The 18244-nt window shown below is 40.7% G+C and overlaps 1 protein-coding gene across 2 annotated transcripts; it reads left to right on the forward strand.

Moving 5' to 3' along the window:
• Positions 1-2431: 2431 nt before the first annotated feature.
• Positions 2432-17177, forward strand: SLC25A39 (solute carrier family 25 member 39). 2 transcript variants are annotated; one of them, XM_089531948.1, is made up of 11 exons: positions 2432-2537; positions 2733-2792; positions 3595-3639; positions 7310-7419; positions 8484-8551; positions 9931-10055; positions 11596-11769; positions 12430-12539; positions 14943-15024; positions 16453-16533; positions 17045-17177. In XM_089531948.1, exons 1-11 carry the CDS (start codon positions 2444-2446, stop codon positions 17161-17163), a joined length of 1068 nt encoding a protein of 355 aa, XP_089388074.1. In that variant the 5' UTR covers positions 2432-2443; the 3' UTR covers positions 17164-17177. The 2 variants fall into 2 exon arrangements, with proteins under 2 accessions (XP_089388074.1, XP_089388075.1); XM_089531949.1 differs by lacking the exon at positions 3595-3639.
• The last annotated feature ends 1067 nt before the right edge of the window (positions 17178-18244 follow it).

Raw genomic sequence — 18244 nt, forward strand, 5'->3', positions numbered from 1 at the left:
GTTACAGCTTTCTGAATCTGTTACTAGGATAGAATTGTAAGGCACTTCTGGGCAGGAGAGAAGTGTAGTCTTACAAAGCAGATAGAGTATGTTATTATTATTATTATTATTATTATTATTATTAACCTTTATTTATAAAGTGCTGTAAATTTACACAGCGCTGTACATGGCGGGGTACAGACCGCCGCTTTGCAGCGGTCTGGCACCGCCGCCAGAAGGTCCGCGGGGGAGCCGGAGCCTTCAAACGGCCCGACTCCCGCGCGGACCGAAAAAAGAAGCTCCAAAATGGAGCTTCTTTTTGCGTCGCGTTTGCGACGTAGCGAGGCGCCAGGGGCGCGCTCGCTACGTCAGCAGCGGCGCGACGCGTCTGGACGCTGTGCGTCCGATGCGTAAAGATGGCGGCGCCCATGTAGAAGGGGCGCCGCCATCTTGTACGGACGGAGTCCGTACTAGACCATGGGGCGTCTAAAAGAGACGCCCCTTTTTTAAAATGGGACGTCCGGAGGACGTCCCAAATGTCCGTGTAGAAAGCCCCCATATGTGTTATAAATGCAAGTACATCTCAGTTAATGAAGGCTCTGAGATGAAGCTTCCTTTTAGGAAGGCTTTTGGGTATGCATGACTACTGACCAGATATGAGACTTATTTCTTTAGGGTGCTTACAAAAGATTTACTAGAACTAAAGCATACATTATTTGATTTGATTTGATTTCTAGCCCACCTTTCTCTTCAAAAAGGACCCAAGGCAGCTCACAAATAAAATTTCTAAAAACATATTACAATAAACCAACTAAAATATAATCTAAAAACAACATAAAATTATATACATTGAAACCATACTAAAATACTGGCCATCTGTTGGGGATGCTTTGATTGTGATTTCCTGCATGGCAGGGAGTTGGACTGGATGGCCCTTGCGGTCTCTTCCAACTCTACGATTCTATGATTCTACTTACAGAATAGAGGGGTTAAATTTTGCCAATGGAGAGAGTGAGAAAGACAGAAAGAGGCTGTAGGGAATTCCAAAATCCCTCTTCCAACTTTACTATACAGTTGTCCCTCCCCATAGTTGCTTTGACTTGTGTGGATTTGATTATTCACATATTTGATCAGTATGCTTTCTCTCAGGATCTCTAGGTCCTCCAGCATGACTCTCTGGACAACTTCTGCCAAAAGTCTGGAGGACCCGGAGATTCCTAGAGAACATTTCTCTAGGCATTTGTAGGTCCTGCAGCACAATTTCATGGTCAACATCTGCCAGATCTTGACCACAGAATTGCCCTGGAGGATTTAGAGATTACTGGAGAGGTGCTCTCTCAGGTTTTAAAAAAGTGTTTTTTTATTTGTGGCTTTTCCATTTTCACAGGGGCTCTGTGGCCCTAACCCCAGAAAATGTGGAGGGTCTGCTGTAGATTAACTCTTCATGTTCAATTTTCAGGGACTCAGCCTGAGTCCTTGAACAGAAACCTTGGAGAACTGTGCTTATTTAGAAAGCTACAGTGAGATGCTACAGAAAGAAAGAGAGGAAGGAAGGAAGGACGGACAAGGTAGACGTAGTTGCATGTTGGAATATACTGTCAGGTGTTCTTTAGAAGGTTTCCAATGTTATTGTTTATGCAAGGGTTATCCAAACTGATGGTTTCCTTCCATGTATGCATATTGTTAGTTTTGAATAAAAGTTCGGGGGCGGGGGAACAAAAAAACTTTCCCGATTCTTTCTCTGTTATTTCTGCCTCTGGCACCATATTTACTTCCTCAAAGAAATGAAGCCCCAAACACATCTACTTTGTTAACTGAGGTATATTTGTAAAATAAATGCTCTCTGCTTGCCTCTCTATTTTTTGTTTTTATTTTGCAGACTGTTTTGTGCACATTGCACATTTGCATAATAAAGGACTGCAAAGGGAAAAGGCTGAGCACAATAATCTGTGCTCTTAACAGATTTTTCTGGGTGAATGAATGCAGTGTAATTTTTCATGGCTGTCTCTTTTGGGTCTGGTATGGAGAAGCTTGTTGAACAAGCAGTCAGCTTTGAAATACAGTGCTGGAGTTAGGGGCACAGGGAAGTGGAAAAAACAAAAATAAAGAACCACCATTTTTTTTAATCTAAGAGAATACCTAGGAATTTCTAGGTTCTCCAGCACACCTCTGTTATCAACATCCACCAGAAGCTGACCATAGAATCATGCTGGAGGACCTACAGGTGGCTAGAGAAGTGCTTTCTCTAGGAATCTCTTGGTCATCCAGCATGACTCTGTGGTCAGCGTCTGGCAGAGTCATGCTGGAGGACATAGAGAAAACATATTATGGTAATCAAATCTACAAATCTGACTGAATTACCTCTGAAAGCATTACCCCTGAAATGACATGTTGATTGATTGAAGGCACTAATGCCAGTAACTGTGCAAGGCTCTATCTTTGTATTTTACAGGTGAACTGCATAATGGCTGAGAATTCATCTGTAGGTAGGGTGGGCATCACCCCTGTCCAGCAGATGTTGGCATCTGGGACTGGAGCCCTCTTCACCTCTCTTTTTGGTAAGTAGCCTTCATTTGTGCTGCATTTTCTACTGGGCTCCTTGCGGGTGTATTTTAAAGCATGTATTGACCAGGGTCATTTAGTCTGAACTTCTGTATGTGACTTCAGTGAGCCCATGTCTCTTTTTCCTACCCCATTCTGCCCAGTCCTCCACTGCAGAAGTTGTAACCAAACATTTTGATGTTGGTTTTCAGTCACACCATTAGATGTGGTGAAGATTCGACTACAGGCTCAAAGGACACCATTCTCTAAAGGTAAGTAAATCTTTCATTGTCCACCAGAACCAATGGAGAGGAATTGTTGCTGGTGGTTTAGGATAATTCCTCATGGGATTTGAATTTGCAGAAAGAGGAACTGTTGGTCCTGGAGCCAATAGAATAATAGAACTTAGTGTAACCCTCCTCCTTAATCTGTACTGCTTCAGAATACAGATGGGAGATTGTGTGTACAAATCCTGTCTTTCCCAATAATAAAGGTATGTGTTTGTGAGAGTGTGTGTGTGGGGGTATAATAATGTCTCAGCAGACCACATTGACTTCTTTTCCTAAATTTGAAATTTCAATAGGTTCACTTGTGTGATATAACTGTGAATGATGAGGGGCTAGTTTGCACCTTTTCTGTGATATGCCATACTGTCATCTGCCATGCTGGGCAGAATTGCAGAACTGTGGTACCTTGACTTTGCCTATAAAGCTTGTAACTCTTTTGTTAGCGGGACCTGACCACATTTTGTCAGTTTCCCTACATATATTAAACATCCATCTCTTACATTTCTCAGTGTCTTACACAGAGCAGTGCCACTAATCTCTTAGGAGCCCTTCCTTGGTTGAAATATCTAACCTTTCACCTGGAACTGGCTGCTCATTTTCAAGCACATTGCCATAAGGCATAGGTCTAGAAAATGGCTGTTTAGAAGCAACAACATTAACCAAATGAGAAATCAGTCATCTGTCATGTGCTTTTTTTGCAACACAGCTGAAGGGCTGGTTCCTACCCTTTCCCCCGATAAAGGTCTTCATGTCTCCATAGCTGTTTCTTGTCCCTCTTGTCTTTCAGTGTTGTCAGTAAAGTCAATACCTTGGAGCATTCACCAACCCAAATGTGAGTATTTTAGGTGCTTTCCCATCTAAGCCGCTAGTACCAGCTTTATATGGGTGCAGCTCTGACCTCTTTACTACTCACACTCCAAAAGAGAGTGCTATAGATTCTTTCTCCCTCTTCCCCCATTTTTACTGTAGAGAAATTGTTCATATTCCTCCTTCCTTTAACAATTTAGTGTTTGTGCACCTGTAAAAGGCTGGTATATGGTGTACTGGCTAAGACTGAGTTACAGTTAGTAAGTTGAATTAGTCATTGAGCAGCCTTGGACAAATTATTTCACCCATTTCAGTTATGGGGATAATTCTGACCTATATCAGAATTATTGTAACAATCTCCATGAGCAAAGATTCTCTGAAAAGAGTTATAAGTTGCCTGTTTACTAAAATAAAAACAATCCATATCTGATTCTGGTGATTCTGTTATATTATATTGGTTAAAAGCAAGGGGTCTGGTTTATACAAGTCACTTTTACCAATGTAATTTCAGATCAGATTACATATAAACAATTAAACAAGTCAGTCTGTGCCCTCAGGTTTAGCTACCTAAAAGAGACAGCACAGAAGGAAAAGATACTGGGAGGAATAAGGAAAACATCAAACTCAAGCACTAGTTCTAAGTTATGAAGTTTAGCGTTTGGTAATTCAACAGTTTACAGAGCTGGATCTAAGCTAATTGAAGGACTGCTGCTCTTTCCCTCCCTTGCAACCTCAACAATAGTAATTGGAGGAGCAGCGGTTCTCTTCTGTAGATGGATCTAAGCATGATGGAGTGTGATGACCTTCTGCTTTCTTTTCCTCTGAGGGCCTCTTCAATGGCAGTTGCTTGGGATAGGGATTTCTGCATCTAGAGACTCGCTCTCTGGTTCTAACATAAGTGTTTCATTATGTTAGAGAACAGCATTCTCCTGTATATGGCCTCTTCCATATTTAAGGTCTGTGGCAATCCTTCACCTTGGATTTTTCCCTGGACTTGAGATGCATGTATTGGGGTGGTGTGTACTCTGCATGCAGTTTACCCTGCCCCAGTTTAAATTCTCTGATGAGTTATGCAAGATAATTTCAAACATGTTTGATTTTGGAAAATTCTACTTCGCAATGTGGCTCTCTAGATCTGAACTCTTTTTTTATTTGCCCCTTTTTCACCAACATGGAATGAGACAACATAAAAGAGACAGAAACATTTTGATTTTCCTCTATAGCCATGCAAGCTACAATTCTTTATTTTAAAAAAAAATGGCACTGAGCATCTCTGGATGCTGAGCTGAACATCAGGTAGCATAGAATACATTGCATGTAGTATGGATGGGTAGAAGATTATTCTCATGGTCTAATTCTAGTGTCTTGTGTGTTTTCTCCATGTTACTCCTTCCCTTCTTTTATATGTATTTTGATTTTCCTTATACTTATTTGAATCCCATCTAACCTGTGCTCTAAATAATAGGGAACAGGTACATGTTGGGTGTGGTGTTTGTGATGTTGCCTTTGGGGAATTAGATGGTTAGGGTATGGTATACAACATACTGTGTCTGGAGCATAAAAAGGCTTGTTTGGACATAGCTCTCTCTTTTTAAAAAGTATTATTCCCTTCCCTTTTCCCACAATCAGGATTCAAGGTGGATTACCAGTAAAACCAGATACAACATAGATAAAATGTATCAATAGCATTGGCAACAGCTTAAAAGTACAAATAAAAGCAGTAAAAAAAACAGTACAACATCTTGTTAAAGCCTTTTCTTTAAAAATAGTTCAAAAGGCCAGCTTGAATTTTTTAAAAGAAGGTTTGCCTGCATTTGGAAGGACAACAAGAAGGGAGGCATTCTTTTTAAAATAACTCCAAAGCCTAAGAGTAGCCACCAAAAAGGTCCTCTCTTGTGTTCCTGCCAGACATGTCTCTGCAGGTGGCGAGGTTGAAAGAAGGGGTTTTCCTGAACATTTCGTAGAAAATATGGTCCTTCAGATAAGGCTAGACTCATCTGGTATAGGGCTATATACATCATAATTGCTACTTTGAATTGTGCAATAAATAGACAGGTAGCTGGTGGATCTGTTGTAAGAAGGAAGTTACATGCTTCCTATAATCAGTCTGGCTGCATCTCTTCATATGACCTTATGTTTCTGAACACTGTTCAAGGCAGCCTCTCACAGAGTGCACTGCTTTAATCCAAACAGAATGTAATTAAGAAATGTTTAACTATATATAATCTGACATCTTTAGTGTTGTTGGCACACTGGTTCTAATTGTGAGAACACACTCCTAGGCATTGCAGAAACTTGGGTATCCAGGTTCAAGGATGACTCCAGGACCTGAAATGTGTATGGGGGGCAGGGTATAACTCAATTCAGAACAGAATCCCTATTCCCCGACCATCTTTTCAGATGATCAGGATCATTGCATTGTCTGAATTAATCTTCAGTTCGTTGACCCTCATCCAATGTATTGCTGTTACCAGGTTTAGAACCAAAACCACTGGCATCCTAGCAGCTCCAAAGCACTAGGCTGGCACCTCTCAAGGAATAAGCATTCTGCTCTGCTGTCTTTCTATATGTATTCCTAATATTTTATATTTTTGTAATACAATTGTCCCACCAGACCTAACATAATCTATAGATTTGAGCCTAACTACCTTGGGGGTCATCACTTCAAGAGTAACCAAGATCTCTGTGGGAGGCATAATATATTCCAGTTGTCAGAAAAAAAATAGGGAGTGGATATTGTTTTAAGGAAGCACAGGTTGTCCCATTTTAAAAAAAGCATGTGGGTAGACTTTTGTTTATTATTATTATTTTAAAAATGTTGTGTGTTCTGGATGCAAAGTTTGGTCTTTATATTTTTCTGTTAATTTATTTTTCTCTTTAATTTCTTAAGAGAAAATATGCACACTGGTGGTAGGCTTTTTGTCAGGGCAGGTCATTTTTATTGCCATGTTGCAAATGAAACTGAGAGAGCATTTTGCTTTGAACCATGCAATAGCTATGGCGCATCTGGATCTGAAGCTATCTCAGACCCAGCAATCTGTGTTTGTAGAAGGAGCTACACCTGGAGCCCTAAGCTCTGACCATCAGAAATCATGTTTGCCTTGTACTTTTTTCTCTTCTTCGTGTTTGAGAGAGCATCAGCTGCTAGCTACATGCTTGGACACTTATTCTTTCAGTCATGAAGGTTAGAAACCAGGAAGATGAATTCCCACGCAGTCAAATTCTATTTTGAGAATAGAATTGTGTGCCTCCTATTGAGGTATATGGGATTTACACAACCATAAATCTGGGAAGCATAGTATGTGGAGTGTGTCTGAACACATGTACAGTGGGCCCTTGGTATCTGTTGGGGTTTGGTTCCAGTGTTCCCCATGGATACCAAAACTCATGGATGCACAAATCTCATTATGTATAATGGCATAGTAGAATGATGACCCTTATATAAAATGGCAATGTCAAGATTTGCTTTTTGAATTTATTATTATTGTTGTTGTTGTTAGTAGTAGTAGTAGTATTTTCATGTTGTGGATGGCTGAATCCATAGATGCAAAATCCGTGGATACGGAGGGCGGACTATATATGAGAGTGGGTTACTCAAATGGGGAGAAAGTAATCAATCAAGAACATTTGATGCTGTAAATTCCCCTCTTCCCTGAGCACTATTCTTTTTTTCTCTCTCTATTCCCCTTCCACAGGGAAATGCTTTCTTTACTGCAATGGCTTAATGGATCACCTATATGTCTGTCAGAATGGCAATGGCTGCACTGCCTGGTATAAGAGCCCTACTCGCTTCACAGGCACCTTGGTAAGGACCTATCCAACAACAGACTGAGCCATCTCAGTCCTTGCAGTTTCATTGTCAGATTGACTTAGCTGTGCAAAGCAGTGTGTTCACCTGGGTGGAAATATGGTAGTGTCAGTGCTTTATACGTAAATTTTTTTGTGGGGGCTGGGACTGTAGTCCACTGGCCACCATTGCTGACTATGCTGGCTGGAGGGTTCTGGAAGCTGTAAAAAAATAGCAATTTTTCTAAGGGCTATGTAAGATCATAAGCTTTTGGGCATCTCCCCTTTTAAAGTAGAGTGACTGTAATCTTTGATGAGCCTCCAGATGGCTTGCTTTGAATTTGTTACACACATTTGTGTGTACTGCCTAGCTTAGTTCAGTTAAAAACAGCTTAAAATCAAGCTAAACAGCCTTGTAAGTAAGCTTGCACAGGTTGTTAGCTGTTATGAGAGTAGTTACCTATGGCTACATATTTGGAGGAAACGCTTTCTCATTCATAGAAATGAATGCAGGTAGCCTTTTACAGGCTAGAAAAAGAACAGCCTTTTGCCAAGCAGAGGAGAGGAGGAGAGAACTGAGGGACAGGCTTCCCTCCTTTATCTACCCATTGGCCTACATGGAATTTCTGATTATCTGTGGCTATTGAGAAAATTGCTTAATACAAGGTTGAGTTTTAATTAATTTGTAAGTACAGGGATAGACAAAATAATAAAGAACAAGGTCTGAAGGAAAGGAAGTAATGAATGATTGTTCTAGGTCAAGCAAAAGTTGGTACAAGTGTTAATAAGAATGAGTAAGAAGACAAAATTGTATTTAAGTTTGTTAAGGTATGTAAAATTTTAATTGTTTTACGTTGGTCTGATTAAGTGATGTGTTTAGGTGTTTTTATGTGTGTTTGTATGTTGGAAAGCTTAATTAAAAAAAATACAAGGTTGAGTTAAGTCCAAAAGATGTAGCAATGTATCAGTCTCAGCTCTGCCAGAGTGGGCAAGTGAAAGGGACAAATGTCTGTTCCTACACATGTCTTAGGGTTTTATTTTACCTCCCCTTAACCATTCTTCTCTGTCTTTTCTTTACTCCAGGATGCTTTTGTGAAGATAATACGCTACGAGGGCATTCGATCTTTATGGAGTGGCCTGCCACCCACTTTGTGAGTCTGAGCATAATTAATATACAATTAAAATCTAGTCAAATCCCATATTATGCTGTTTCAGTTATACACAACCAAAAATGCCTCTCTAGGCATTTTCTAGGTCATTCAGCATGTTTCTATGATAAACTTCCACCAGAGGTTGACCCTAGAGTCACTTTGGAGGACCTAGAAATGCCTAGAGAAATGATCTGTCTAGGAATCTCTAGGTCTTCCAGCACAACTCTGTGGTCAACTTCTGACAGAAACATACCATAGAATCATGCCGGAGTACCTAGAAAATACCTAGAGGGGACACTTAGTCATTCATTTCAGGTAAGAAAAATAGCATTTCAGACTATATGCAAATTTTATATTGTGCAAGGAGTCCTGGAACAGATACTTCATATATTATGGAGTCTGATAGTACCTTTCTCCTCATTTCCAAATCTCAGGGCTTACAACACTGATCTTGTTTTTAAAATAGTATTACTTCTCAGTTATTTATTGTAATACAGTACTAATTCTAACCCAAATGTTTGCCCAAAGTTATCCTGTTCTGAAGTATTCCATCTTCCACTATATTTGTGAGCATATGTATTCATCCAGCATCAAGCAGACAGCAGAACTTAGATGTCACATTGCCCACTTTAGTCTTGTCATTGGAAAAGATCTCTTAGCTCTAATTTGGGAGTGGATTCAAAAATTAATTACACCTGTCCCTCCACATTTGCGGCTTTGATTTTTTCAGATTTTATTATTCACAGATTTTATTAATATGTTCTCTCTAGGAATATTTAGGTCCTCCAGCACAACTCTGGTCAATGTCTGGCAGATTTTGACCACAGAGTTGCACTGCTAAACCTAGAGATTCCTAGAGAGGTGTTCCCTCAGGTAAAAATATAGTGTTTGTGTTATTTGCGGTTTTCCCACATTCATGGGGGTCCTGTGCCCCTAACCACAGTGAATGTGGAGGGACGAGTGTAGAGTGATTTGCATTCAAAAATGGGACCGTATGGCTTTAGTTTTTGACAGTTATATTCTGTAGGATTTCAAGAGTAAGCACAGTTTAGCATTGTTTTAAAGAGATTTCCCCCTCTCATAGTTGGTCTATTGAAAGATGCAGTGGGATTTTGCTGAAGACCAAGAAATCAGAAGGTTTTTTTTTTAAAGGAATAGCTCTCATTTCAACTTCATCTTTTTCTCAGCAATGTTGATTGAATTGTAGCTCTGGTACTTGCCTTGTTAGGAGGTTTTGGCACTCTGTTATCAGAATTCTTGATGGGTTTATTATAACATGTGAAATTCATGGCATTGTCTTGGCATAAGGTTAAGGTTTTATGTGAATACTGCCAAAATGCTTTCTTGAACCCTGGTGCTTAATGTTCACTTCTCAACAGAGTGATGGCTGTTCCTGCCACTGTGATCTACTTCACTAGTTATGATCAACTACGTGATTTCTTGCGTGCTAAGTTGGATAGCCAAGGGCGCTACATCCCACTAGTGGCTGGAGCTGTCGCTCGATGTGAGTCTCACTTTTCCTCTTGTGTTTGTAATACTCTCAGGGATTGTCTGCTTTGTTGTTTCAAATGAATGCCTTTATTTTAAAACCACTAGCTTTGAAGAGTCGTTGTTAACTAAGTGCTTTGGTATTGATGTTCTGCTTATGTTTAAGGAAGAGAGCGAGTTTCTTAGAAACAGGGCCTCTGACAAATTCTTAGTGCAAATGGTCAATAACTTTGGGATTTGAGGAAGAGTGTGTATTGTATTAAACATGCACAATGTGAATGAGAGAGATGCAGCTGCAAAGAGAACATATACATAACCAGTTAGCTCTGAGTTTTGGCTCTGGTACTTGACCATTGCAGCTCCCTGTGGATTTTTTATGGGTTACATGTTTACTGTAGCAAACAGTGACTTGTTCTGAGGACTTTGGGAATAATTGATAAGCGTTATAGAAATGTACTTGCTATTGCTATAAGAAAATGGTGTAGCACTCTATCCAAAACTATGCACAGTTAGCCAGGCACCCACTTATCAAATCTTGCTTTAGCTCTAATTTCACTTCATGAGTTTCTTAGCCCCAATTGCTTCTTCCCTCATCTCTAAGGATGACAGGATAGACACTCTGGTGTAGTGAAGCAGTTTGAACTCTTGAAATTTGATATATAAATGTTTTAAAGTAAAGTAAAGTAAAGACACCAGCAGTTACACAGATAGGGGCTGGTTTCTAGAATGGCTGGTGATTGTCTTGGTGAGGTTTTTTTGTTCAGTTTTGTTTTTGCTTTGAGCTGCAATGGGGCAGCACTTCAGGGGCCTAGATTTATATTCCAGTTTTCAGAAAAAAAGAGGGAGTGGATACTGTTTTAAGGAAGCACAGGTTGTCCCATTTGAAAAAGGCATGTGGGTAAACTTTTGTTTATTTTTTTAAAAAATAGTGTGTGTTCTGGATTCAAAGTTTGGTCTTTATATTTTGCTGTTAATTTATTTTTCTCTTTAATTTCTTTAAGGGAAATTTATTAAAACTTCTTTAATTTCTTAAAGGGAAAAATAAGCACTCTGGTGGTAGGCTTTTAGTCAGGGAAGGTCATTTTTATTGCTACGTTGCAAATGAAACTGAGAGAGCCTTTTGCTCTCAGACCCAGCAGTCTCCATTTGTAGTTTGCCATGTACTTCTTTCTCTTCTTGAGAGAGCATCAGCCGCTAGCTACATGCTTGGACGCTTATTCTTTCAGTCATGAAGGCTGGAAACCAAAAAAGATGAATTCCCAAGCCATCAAATTCTATTTTGAGAATAAAATTCTTGTGTGCCTCCTGTTTATTAGTATCCTTTGGGATCTTGTTGACCAGTTGGGAGATAGAATGCTGAGTTAGATAGACTTTAGGTCAGGCCTTCTGTGGGGCATCCCATTTGTTACGATGCAAAAGAACCCCACCTTGGTTTATATTCCAGTTACATTGTAATCAAAACCTACTTCACTGTGTTCCATGCATTTATATTCCAGTTGGTGTCTGAGCTTGGAGATAATCTAAAGTTTAGTTTCAGCTGCCATTCTCTTCCTTAGTGGGTGCAGTAACTGTGATCAGCCCCTTGGAACTCATCCGAACGAAGATGCAGTCTCGCCAGCTGAGCTATCATGAGCTACGTGTCTGCATCCAATCTGCTGTGGCCCAGGATGGATGGCTGTCCCTCTGGAGGGGATGGGGACCTACAGTGTTGCGCGATGTTCCCTTCTCAGGTATGAAATGGATGAGGAAAAGGGATTTAGAATTACTAGTAGTAATGGGAAGGTTATAAGGGATTTGTAATGAATGACTTACAGTATCAAGATAGGAGCAAAAGATACTGACAGGTGATCATCTGTTCTCAGGACACCCAAGAATGAGAGCCTGGTGGTTCAATTCATGCCCCAAAGGGCTTCTCTTGGAACAAAGCCATTTTATCGGATTATTGAGTACAGTGTGTCATCTATTAAGAACAATAGGACATCAATAGCACACATGGTCTGTGACTGTTGTGGCATTTCTTCCTTTGATGTTCCTGAACGTGGATTGGAGGAACATCTGTCCAGTGTATCCTGATACTGCAGGACACTGTGGCACTGTTCTCACTTGGAGGTTGATACCTTCCTCAATCATGCCCAGGTGGTGTAGGCCTCAAGACTGTTCCACTCCTATTTGGGCAATGACAGGAATTTCTGCCTTCTGTAGTAATGTACAAATCAAGTAAATCAAAATCCATTTGATCTGTTTAGTGTTATCTATAGAGATCCTGGATGGGAGAGCTATAAGCCTTACAAATCAGCACATTTCCCTCATTATCAAATGGAAGTGTAGTAAGTGCCTGATGTATGTAATTCACCTTCCACACTTTTCTGACTTTGCTTATTTCTTCACAGCTTTGTACTGGTATAACTATGAACTGGTGAAAGATTGGCTTTATAGCCAATTCCATCTTGACAAGGCCACCCTCATGGTCAGCTTTGTGGCTGGTGCCATTTCGGGGACGGTGAGTGGCAGAGCTTCACAGAGTATTCAGAGGGACTTAAGAGATTGCCTAAGCAGTGGGATTCAGAGGGAAAGGGCTTAAATGACCAGGTTCCCTAACTGTGACCCAAGGAGCCTTCCTCATCAGTTTTTGAAGCAAGGAAAATTGAAATACGATGCTCATCTTATTTTATTTGTCCACATTGATCAGCAGAAATAGAGTTACCTTAGGCTTCATTGTAAAATACAGATTTGGTCTCAGTGCTTGGTGAATTTTATGTAAGCAGCACTTGCAAGATCTGATCAGTGTTGCAAAATTAAACAATACATATATAGTTCCTTTTTAAATAAACAAATAGATTTTTTCCATTGTTAATTTAAGACAAAAATTTTCCCTTTCTGGGAATGGGGTTAATTTATGTGGATTCTGAATAGTGGTACTGTAGCAGTGGAGCAGGGCTTTGCGAGTGAGTGATTTCCTTACAGATAATGGCACTATTTCATCCTCTGCTATTTAGATTTTATTCCTTGGACTTGCATCATGTGTTGCAAGAACTATTTTGAAGCCCTATAAATGCTTGACTTCATTGTTTCTCCTTTAAAGTATCCTTCCTTGTTGCCAAGACTGTTAGAGTACCTGTCTGTCATGATAGCCCAGTTATCCTCAGGGTCAACCCCTTTGTTGTGCCTAAAACAAATTCAATATTCCATAGACACCAGGATATCATGTCCCCTTCATTTCATGGCACTAATGGACATTTGTTGTTTAAGTATACAGATAGCTTGAAAAAAACAGCCATGGTATCATTGCACCCAACCACATGGATAGGAATGTTCCTAAGCCCACCATTTGCACATTGTAAACCAAGGAAGTGCAAAAGACTGCTGGTTCCTTTACAGATCATAGTTTATCCTCAAAAAGATATATTGTTCCTTTGGTAATTTGTAATACAAATCACCCTCTAGATTAGTAGGACTTTTTAAAGAGGTTTCCTGGCTTCATTATTTGCAAAAAATTGTAAGATGGTTTCCCTTGCATGGATGTGACATTCAGAAGGGTACTTTGGAAAGTTCTCTTCTTAGCTGGAGCTATGAGAGGACTCTCTCACAAATATTGAGCTGCTGGCATGCATCGCACTCTTGATGTGATGGAAGGATATATGCCAGAAACAGAGCATTTCTCCACATTGCTGTATAGAGGCTGTCAACCACCACCAAGCATATCCTTGCTTTACCCTTGCTGCTTACAAATAAGTTTGGACTGGTCAGCAAACACTCCTGCTTTAGATAGGAATGGCTCAGATCCTGGGATATCCATCTGTCATATCCTCTCCTCCCTCCCTCCCATTGGGAATATTTGCTGTTTTTGATCAAGTTAGGAAGTTTTTACAGCAGTGATACATCTTTTTTGGTGTATCAGCTTCATAATGTTACAGCATTAAGTGGGTTTGACTTCCACTTGCTTAATTGCATAAACTCTTCCTTTAGGTCAACTGTGGATGGCTAGGGGGCCACATTAGCCCACTAGGAGATCTTGGAGGACTGTACCTGCTCCACTGCACCCACTTCTGCAAAAAAGGGAGGAGAGTCCTACACAGATGCTCTCTAAGGGGCATAGGGACATTTTCACTATATTTTTAAGGCTTCCTGGGCCTTTTTGGGCCCAGCTGAGGCCATTTCTGTTAACAGGTAGTTAGTGGAAGTCACTTTCTATTCACTTCCTGTTTCAAAAGGCTCCTCTGGGCTTAAATTGGGTGGCCGGGGGGGGGGGCATGATGCAAATGCTCCATATACCTCCTAGGGGGCATTTTTGGGCAGAAAAATTGGGGGGGGGATGGTTTCACAAAATACAGTCAGCCCTCCGTATCCATTCATTTTTTTCCCTCCATAGATTCCAACTATCTACGGCTTGGAATTGTTTTTAAAATGTATAAATTCCAAAAAGGAAGCCTTGATATGGCCATTTTATAAAAGGGATACAGTTTTACTGTTCCATTGTACTTAATGGGACTTGAGCATCCATGGATTTGGGTATCCTTGGGGGGTCCTGGAACCAAGCCCTAGTGGATACCAAGGGGCCACTGTAATTTAAAAAAAAGCTCTCTGGAGGGACCAGGGAGCTTCCAAAATCCCCTTCATGCCCTCCCCTGGGACATTTTGGAGCAAAAAATGTTTTTTGATCCCTTTAGGCCACAAAAATAGCCTGGGTGTCATATGTGGCCAGAGGACCACACTTTGTCCACCCCTGCTCTGGGGTGAGTGGGATTAACCCCTGCCGCCAATGAGAAGCAACAGTCTTGGGAATTACGATTAATTTGCTCAGATAGAAGAAACTGTAAAAGAAAACTCTTCCATTAACAAGTGTAACCAGGCGTCTTCTGCTACCACTGATGACAACTGACAGATGGTCTTTCTTATCATCCAGGTGGCTGCTATCCTGACATTACCCTTTGATGTTGTGAAGACCCAGCGGCAAATTGAGCTGGGGGACATGGAGACCCTTCAAGGTAAGAGGCTGCGAGATACAGGTGCGAGAGGGCTGCTGATATAAGCCTGGCTAGAGGTCAGTAGCAATCTTAAAGTTGCAAGCATTGGAGTAAGCAGACCACAGCAACTAGTGCTGAAAAGTAATGGAGTATGAAAGACAAAAGCAAAGGAAATAGGATGAAGGACCTTAGTCAGAAGGGAACAGTGCATTCCATGTTTATTGGCAGGGACAAATATATTTATTTATTGGTCTAGTCCTAGACAAAAGCATTGATTGACTGATTGACTTTATATCCTGCCTTTCTCCCAAAATGGGATTCATTTTGGTATAGGACTCCCAGACTCCTGAAATAGAATAGGAGTCAATTGGAGTGTGGTGGTTTGCGCATTGGACTATAACTTTGGAGACCAGGGTTCAAATCTTGGCTTGGCCATATAAACTGACTGGATTACCTTGGGCAAGCCACACTCTCTCAGCCTCAGAGGATGGCAATGACACCCCACCTCTGAACAAACTTGGCAAGAAATCTCCATGATAGGTTCTTTGAAGGTCGCTATAAAGTTGGAAACGTCATGAAGGCACACAACAATCATAGTTCAAGATACTATAGTTGAGCTGCTTCCTAGTTTTCCTTGGCTAGGTGAGTGCTCAAGGAGTAGTGCTTATGGACTAGAAGGTACAGTTTCTCATTCCACAGAGACAGATGCCTGATGTCAGCTCCTTTTTTAGATTTTAAAGTTTGGCTTAGGTACAGACTATCTGAAAGACTATCTCTCTATATGAACCTGCCTGTTTTAAGATGCATAGGGAGGGGCTTGCTCTCACTCCCACCACCACTGTAGCCTCATTTGGTGAGGAGTCAAGGGAGAGCCTTCTCAATGGCTACTTGCACCCCCTTGCATTCACTTCTATGGGAGTTTAGGTTAACCTGCTTTCCTGGAAGGCAAAGACCTTTTTGTTCAAGTAGGCTTTTAATGTGTAAGTGCTTACAGAGAGGCTTCTTATGGGGTGTGTGCTTTATTTTTATTTATTTATTTATTTTACTTTTGTATATTTTTAAAATGATTTTTATACTGTTTTAGCCTATTGTTTTAATGTGATGATATCTAATTAGGTATAAAATTTTACTGTTAGGTTTAGGTTTTAACTTATTCTTTTTGTGAGTACTTTGGGTCTTACTGAAGCACTAAAACAGCATATAAATAAATAAGCTTTAAAATTTAAATGGCTTTATTTATTTTTATTTATTAATTTATAGTCTGTCTTTTCTTTACAGAGGACCGAGGTGGCATATAGCAAAATAAGTTTTTAACTAAATATTTTTTTCTGAAAAATTTTAACTGAATTGTTGCATTTATTTTTGCTAGTACTTGCATTTGTTGTCACTTCGCTTCAAATATGAGTGAAACAGAATTAGTGACTTGTTGCTTTTTCTTTCCCTGCTCAGTTAGCACTCCAAAATCCTCGTCTACGTGGCTGCTTATGCAGAAAATTCGGGCAGAATGTGGCACTCGAGGACTCTTTGCAGGTGACTTGCTTTACTGCTATCCAGAGTTTTCCTTGATGCTGTGTGACCATGCTATTGTGGAATAGTAATAAGGACAGAATTTGACTAAAACCAAAGATTTCTAAAACCAAAATTTTCAACTGTAAACTCTATAGGCGGGCACATTCTTTTTCAGTTTCATCTTCCTTTAACATCAAGTTGTTGTCAGAAAATGGTGGGATTTCTTTTTCCCCCTCTTTGCTTGTGGCATCCAATGATGTGGTTTGGGTCAGTCAGATGTTCTCCGACAGTAGTATTTGAACTAAATTCAAAAGAAGGCCAAACACTTACTTGCTCAGCCTTGGTCTTCCAGGCCATAGCTTGACTCCCTGCATTCTAGAAAGGCATTGTGAGAGTGAAGACTGTGAGTTCTCCCACTCCTTGCCCCCTTCAGCTGGAATGGTAAGCACCAGCTAAGACAGCATGATTTAACGTGTTTGTTCTCTCTTTCTTCCCTCCCTTCTATCACTTCCCCTCCTAAAATCTCCTATAGGTTTCCTGCCTCGTGTCATCAAAGTGGCTCCAGCCTGTGCCATTATGATCAGCACATATGAATTTGGCAAGACTTTCTTCCAGAAAATGAATCAGGAGCGGCAACTCAGCAGCCTGTGAAGTCCTTGAAAAGAGCCTCAATTGGCATCCTCCAGATGGACCAAAGCCATGCTGATGGCAGGAGTGTGCAGGTTTGAACAAAGACAAGGAGGGGAAACAAGAGCATTTGAATATGAGGCACTAGAAAAGAAGGATCCAGCACTGAATTCTGTCAGTCAAGAAACATTTTGCTCACTTTTCTTGTAGGCTCTCTCATGATGGACAAATTCCGGGTGCCTTCTAGTTAGGTTTTGCTCTACCACCTTCCGCCTTCACCCTCATCTTAGAACCACAGAAAAGTCTTGCTGTTGGGATACTGCCGCTTGGCCTATTCTGTATCTGTAGAGCTGGGGTTCCAGCCAGCATCCTCCACCTTGCCCCCAAAACAAGAGATTCAGCTGCCTGCAAGATGCTTAACAGAATGTGGCTCCCCCCACTAGCCAGCTGCAGAAGGAGGTGAAAGGGAAAAGAGATAGAAGCAAACTAGCTTTGGCATTCCAAAATGAGATCTTTCCACTACAACGAATTCTTCACACATCTCTTCTTGCTGCCTTTTTGCGGGCCTCCAAAGAATTTAAAAAAATTGTATACAGAGACAGACCTTTCCATCCCTGCCTTAATTTTAAAATTGTCTGTTGGCCTGCATGCCTGCTGTTCCCCCACATGTGCATGATGGATACTGCTGGATCAGGTTGCAACCCTACACTGGACATTTTTGGGACCCTGCACAGAAACACTGGTTTTGAAAGCTCAGGATTCACCCAACCCTTCCCTCTATGTTCCCATGGACAGCCTGAACTGTGTAACTTTTCATGCCTTAGCTGATGGGTACCATGGGGGGAAAGAATTTCATCTTTCTCTTCCACCCCCTTCCAGAACATCTGCTATATGAAAGCAGGGACTGATATCTTAAGCAGACTGAGGTTTGGTTTATTGCTAGAGACTTATGTAGCATTTTTAGCACCTAGTACTCTTACCCCTTTCTGTGCTGTTAAATTATGTGCCTGTTGGTTATGTTGTGGAAGCAGAAATGCTGAACTCTTTTGTTTCTTAAATAAAGTCTCTTTAAAAACAACAACAACAATGAAATCACCAACAGAGA

Source organism: Sceloporus occidentalis, unplaced genomic scaffold (assembly GCF_023333645.1).
Source record: "Sceloporus occidentalis isolate IW3139 unplaced genomic scaffold, rSceOcc1.0.p SCAF_7, whole genome shotgun sequence".
Lineage (NCBI taxonomy): Eukaryota > Metazoa > Chordata > Lepidosauria > Squamata > Phrynosomatidae > Sceloporus > Sceloporus occidentalis.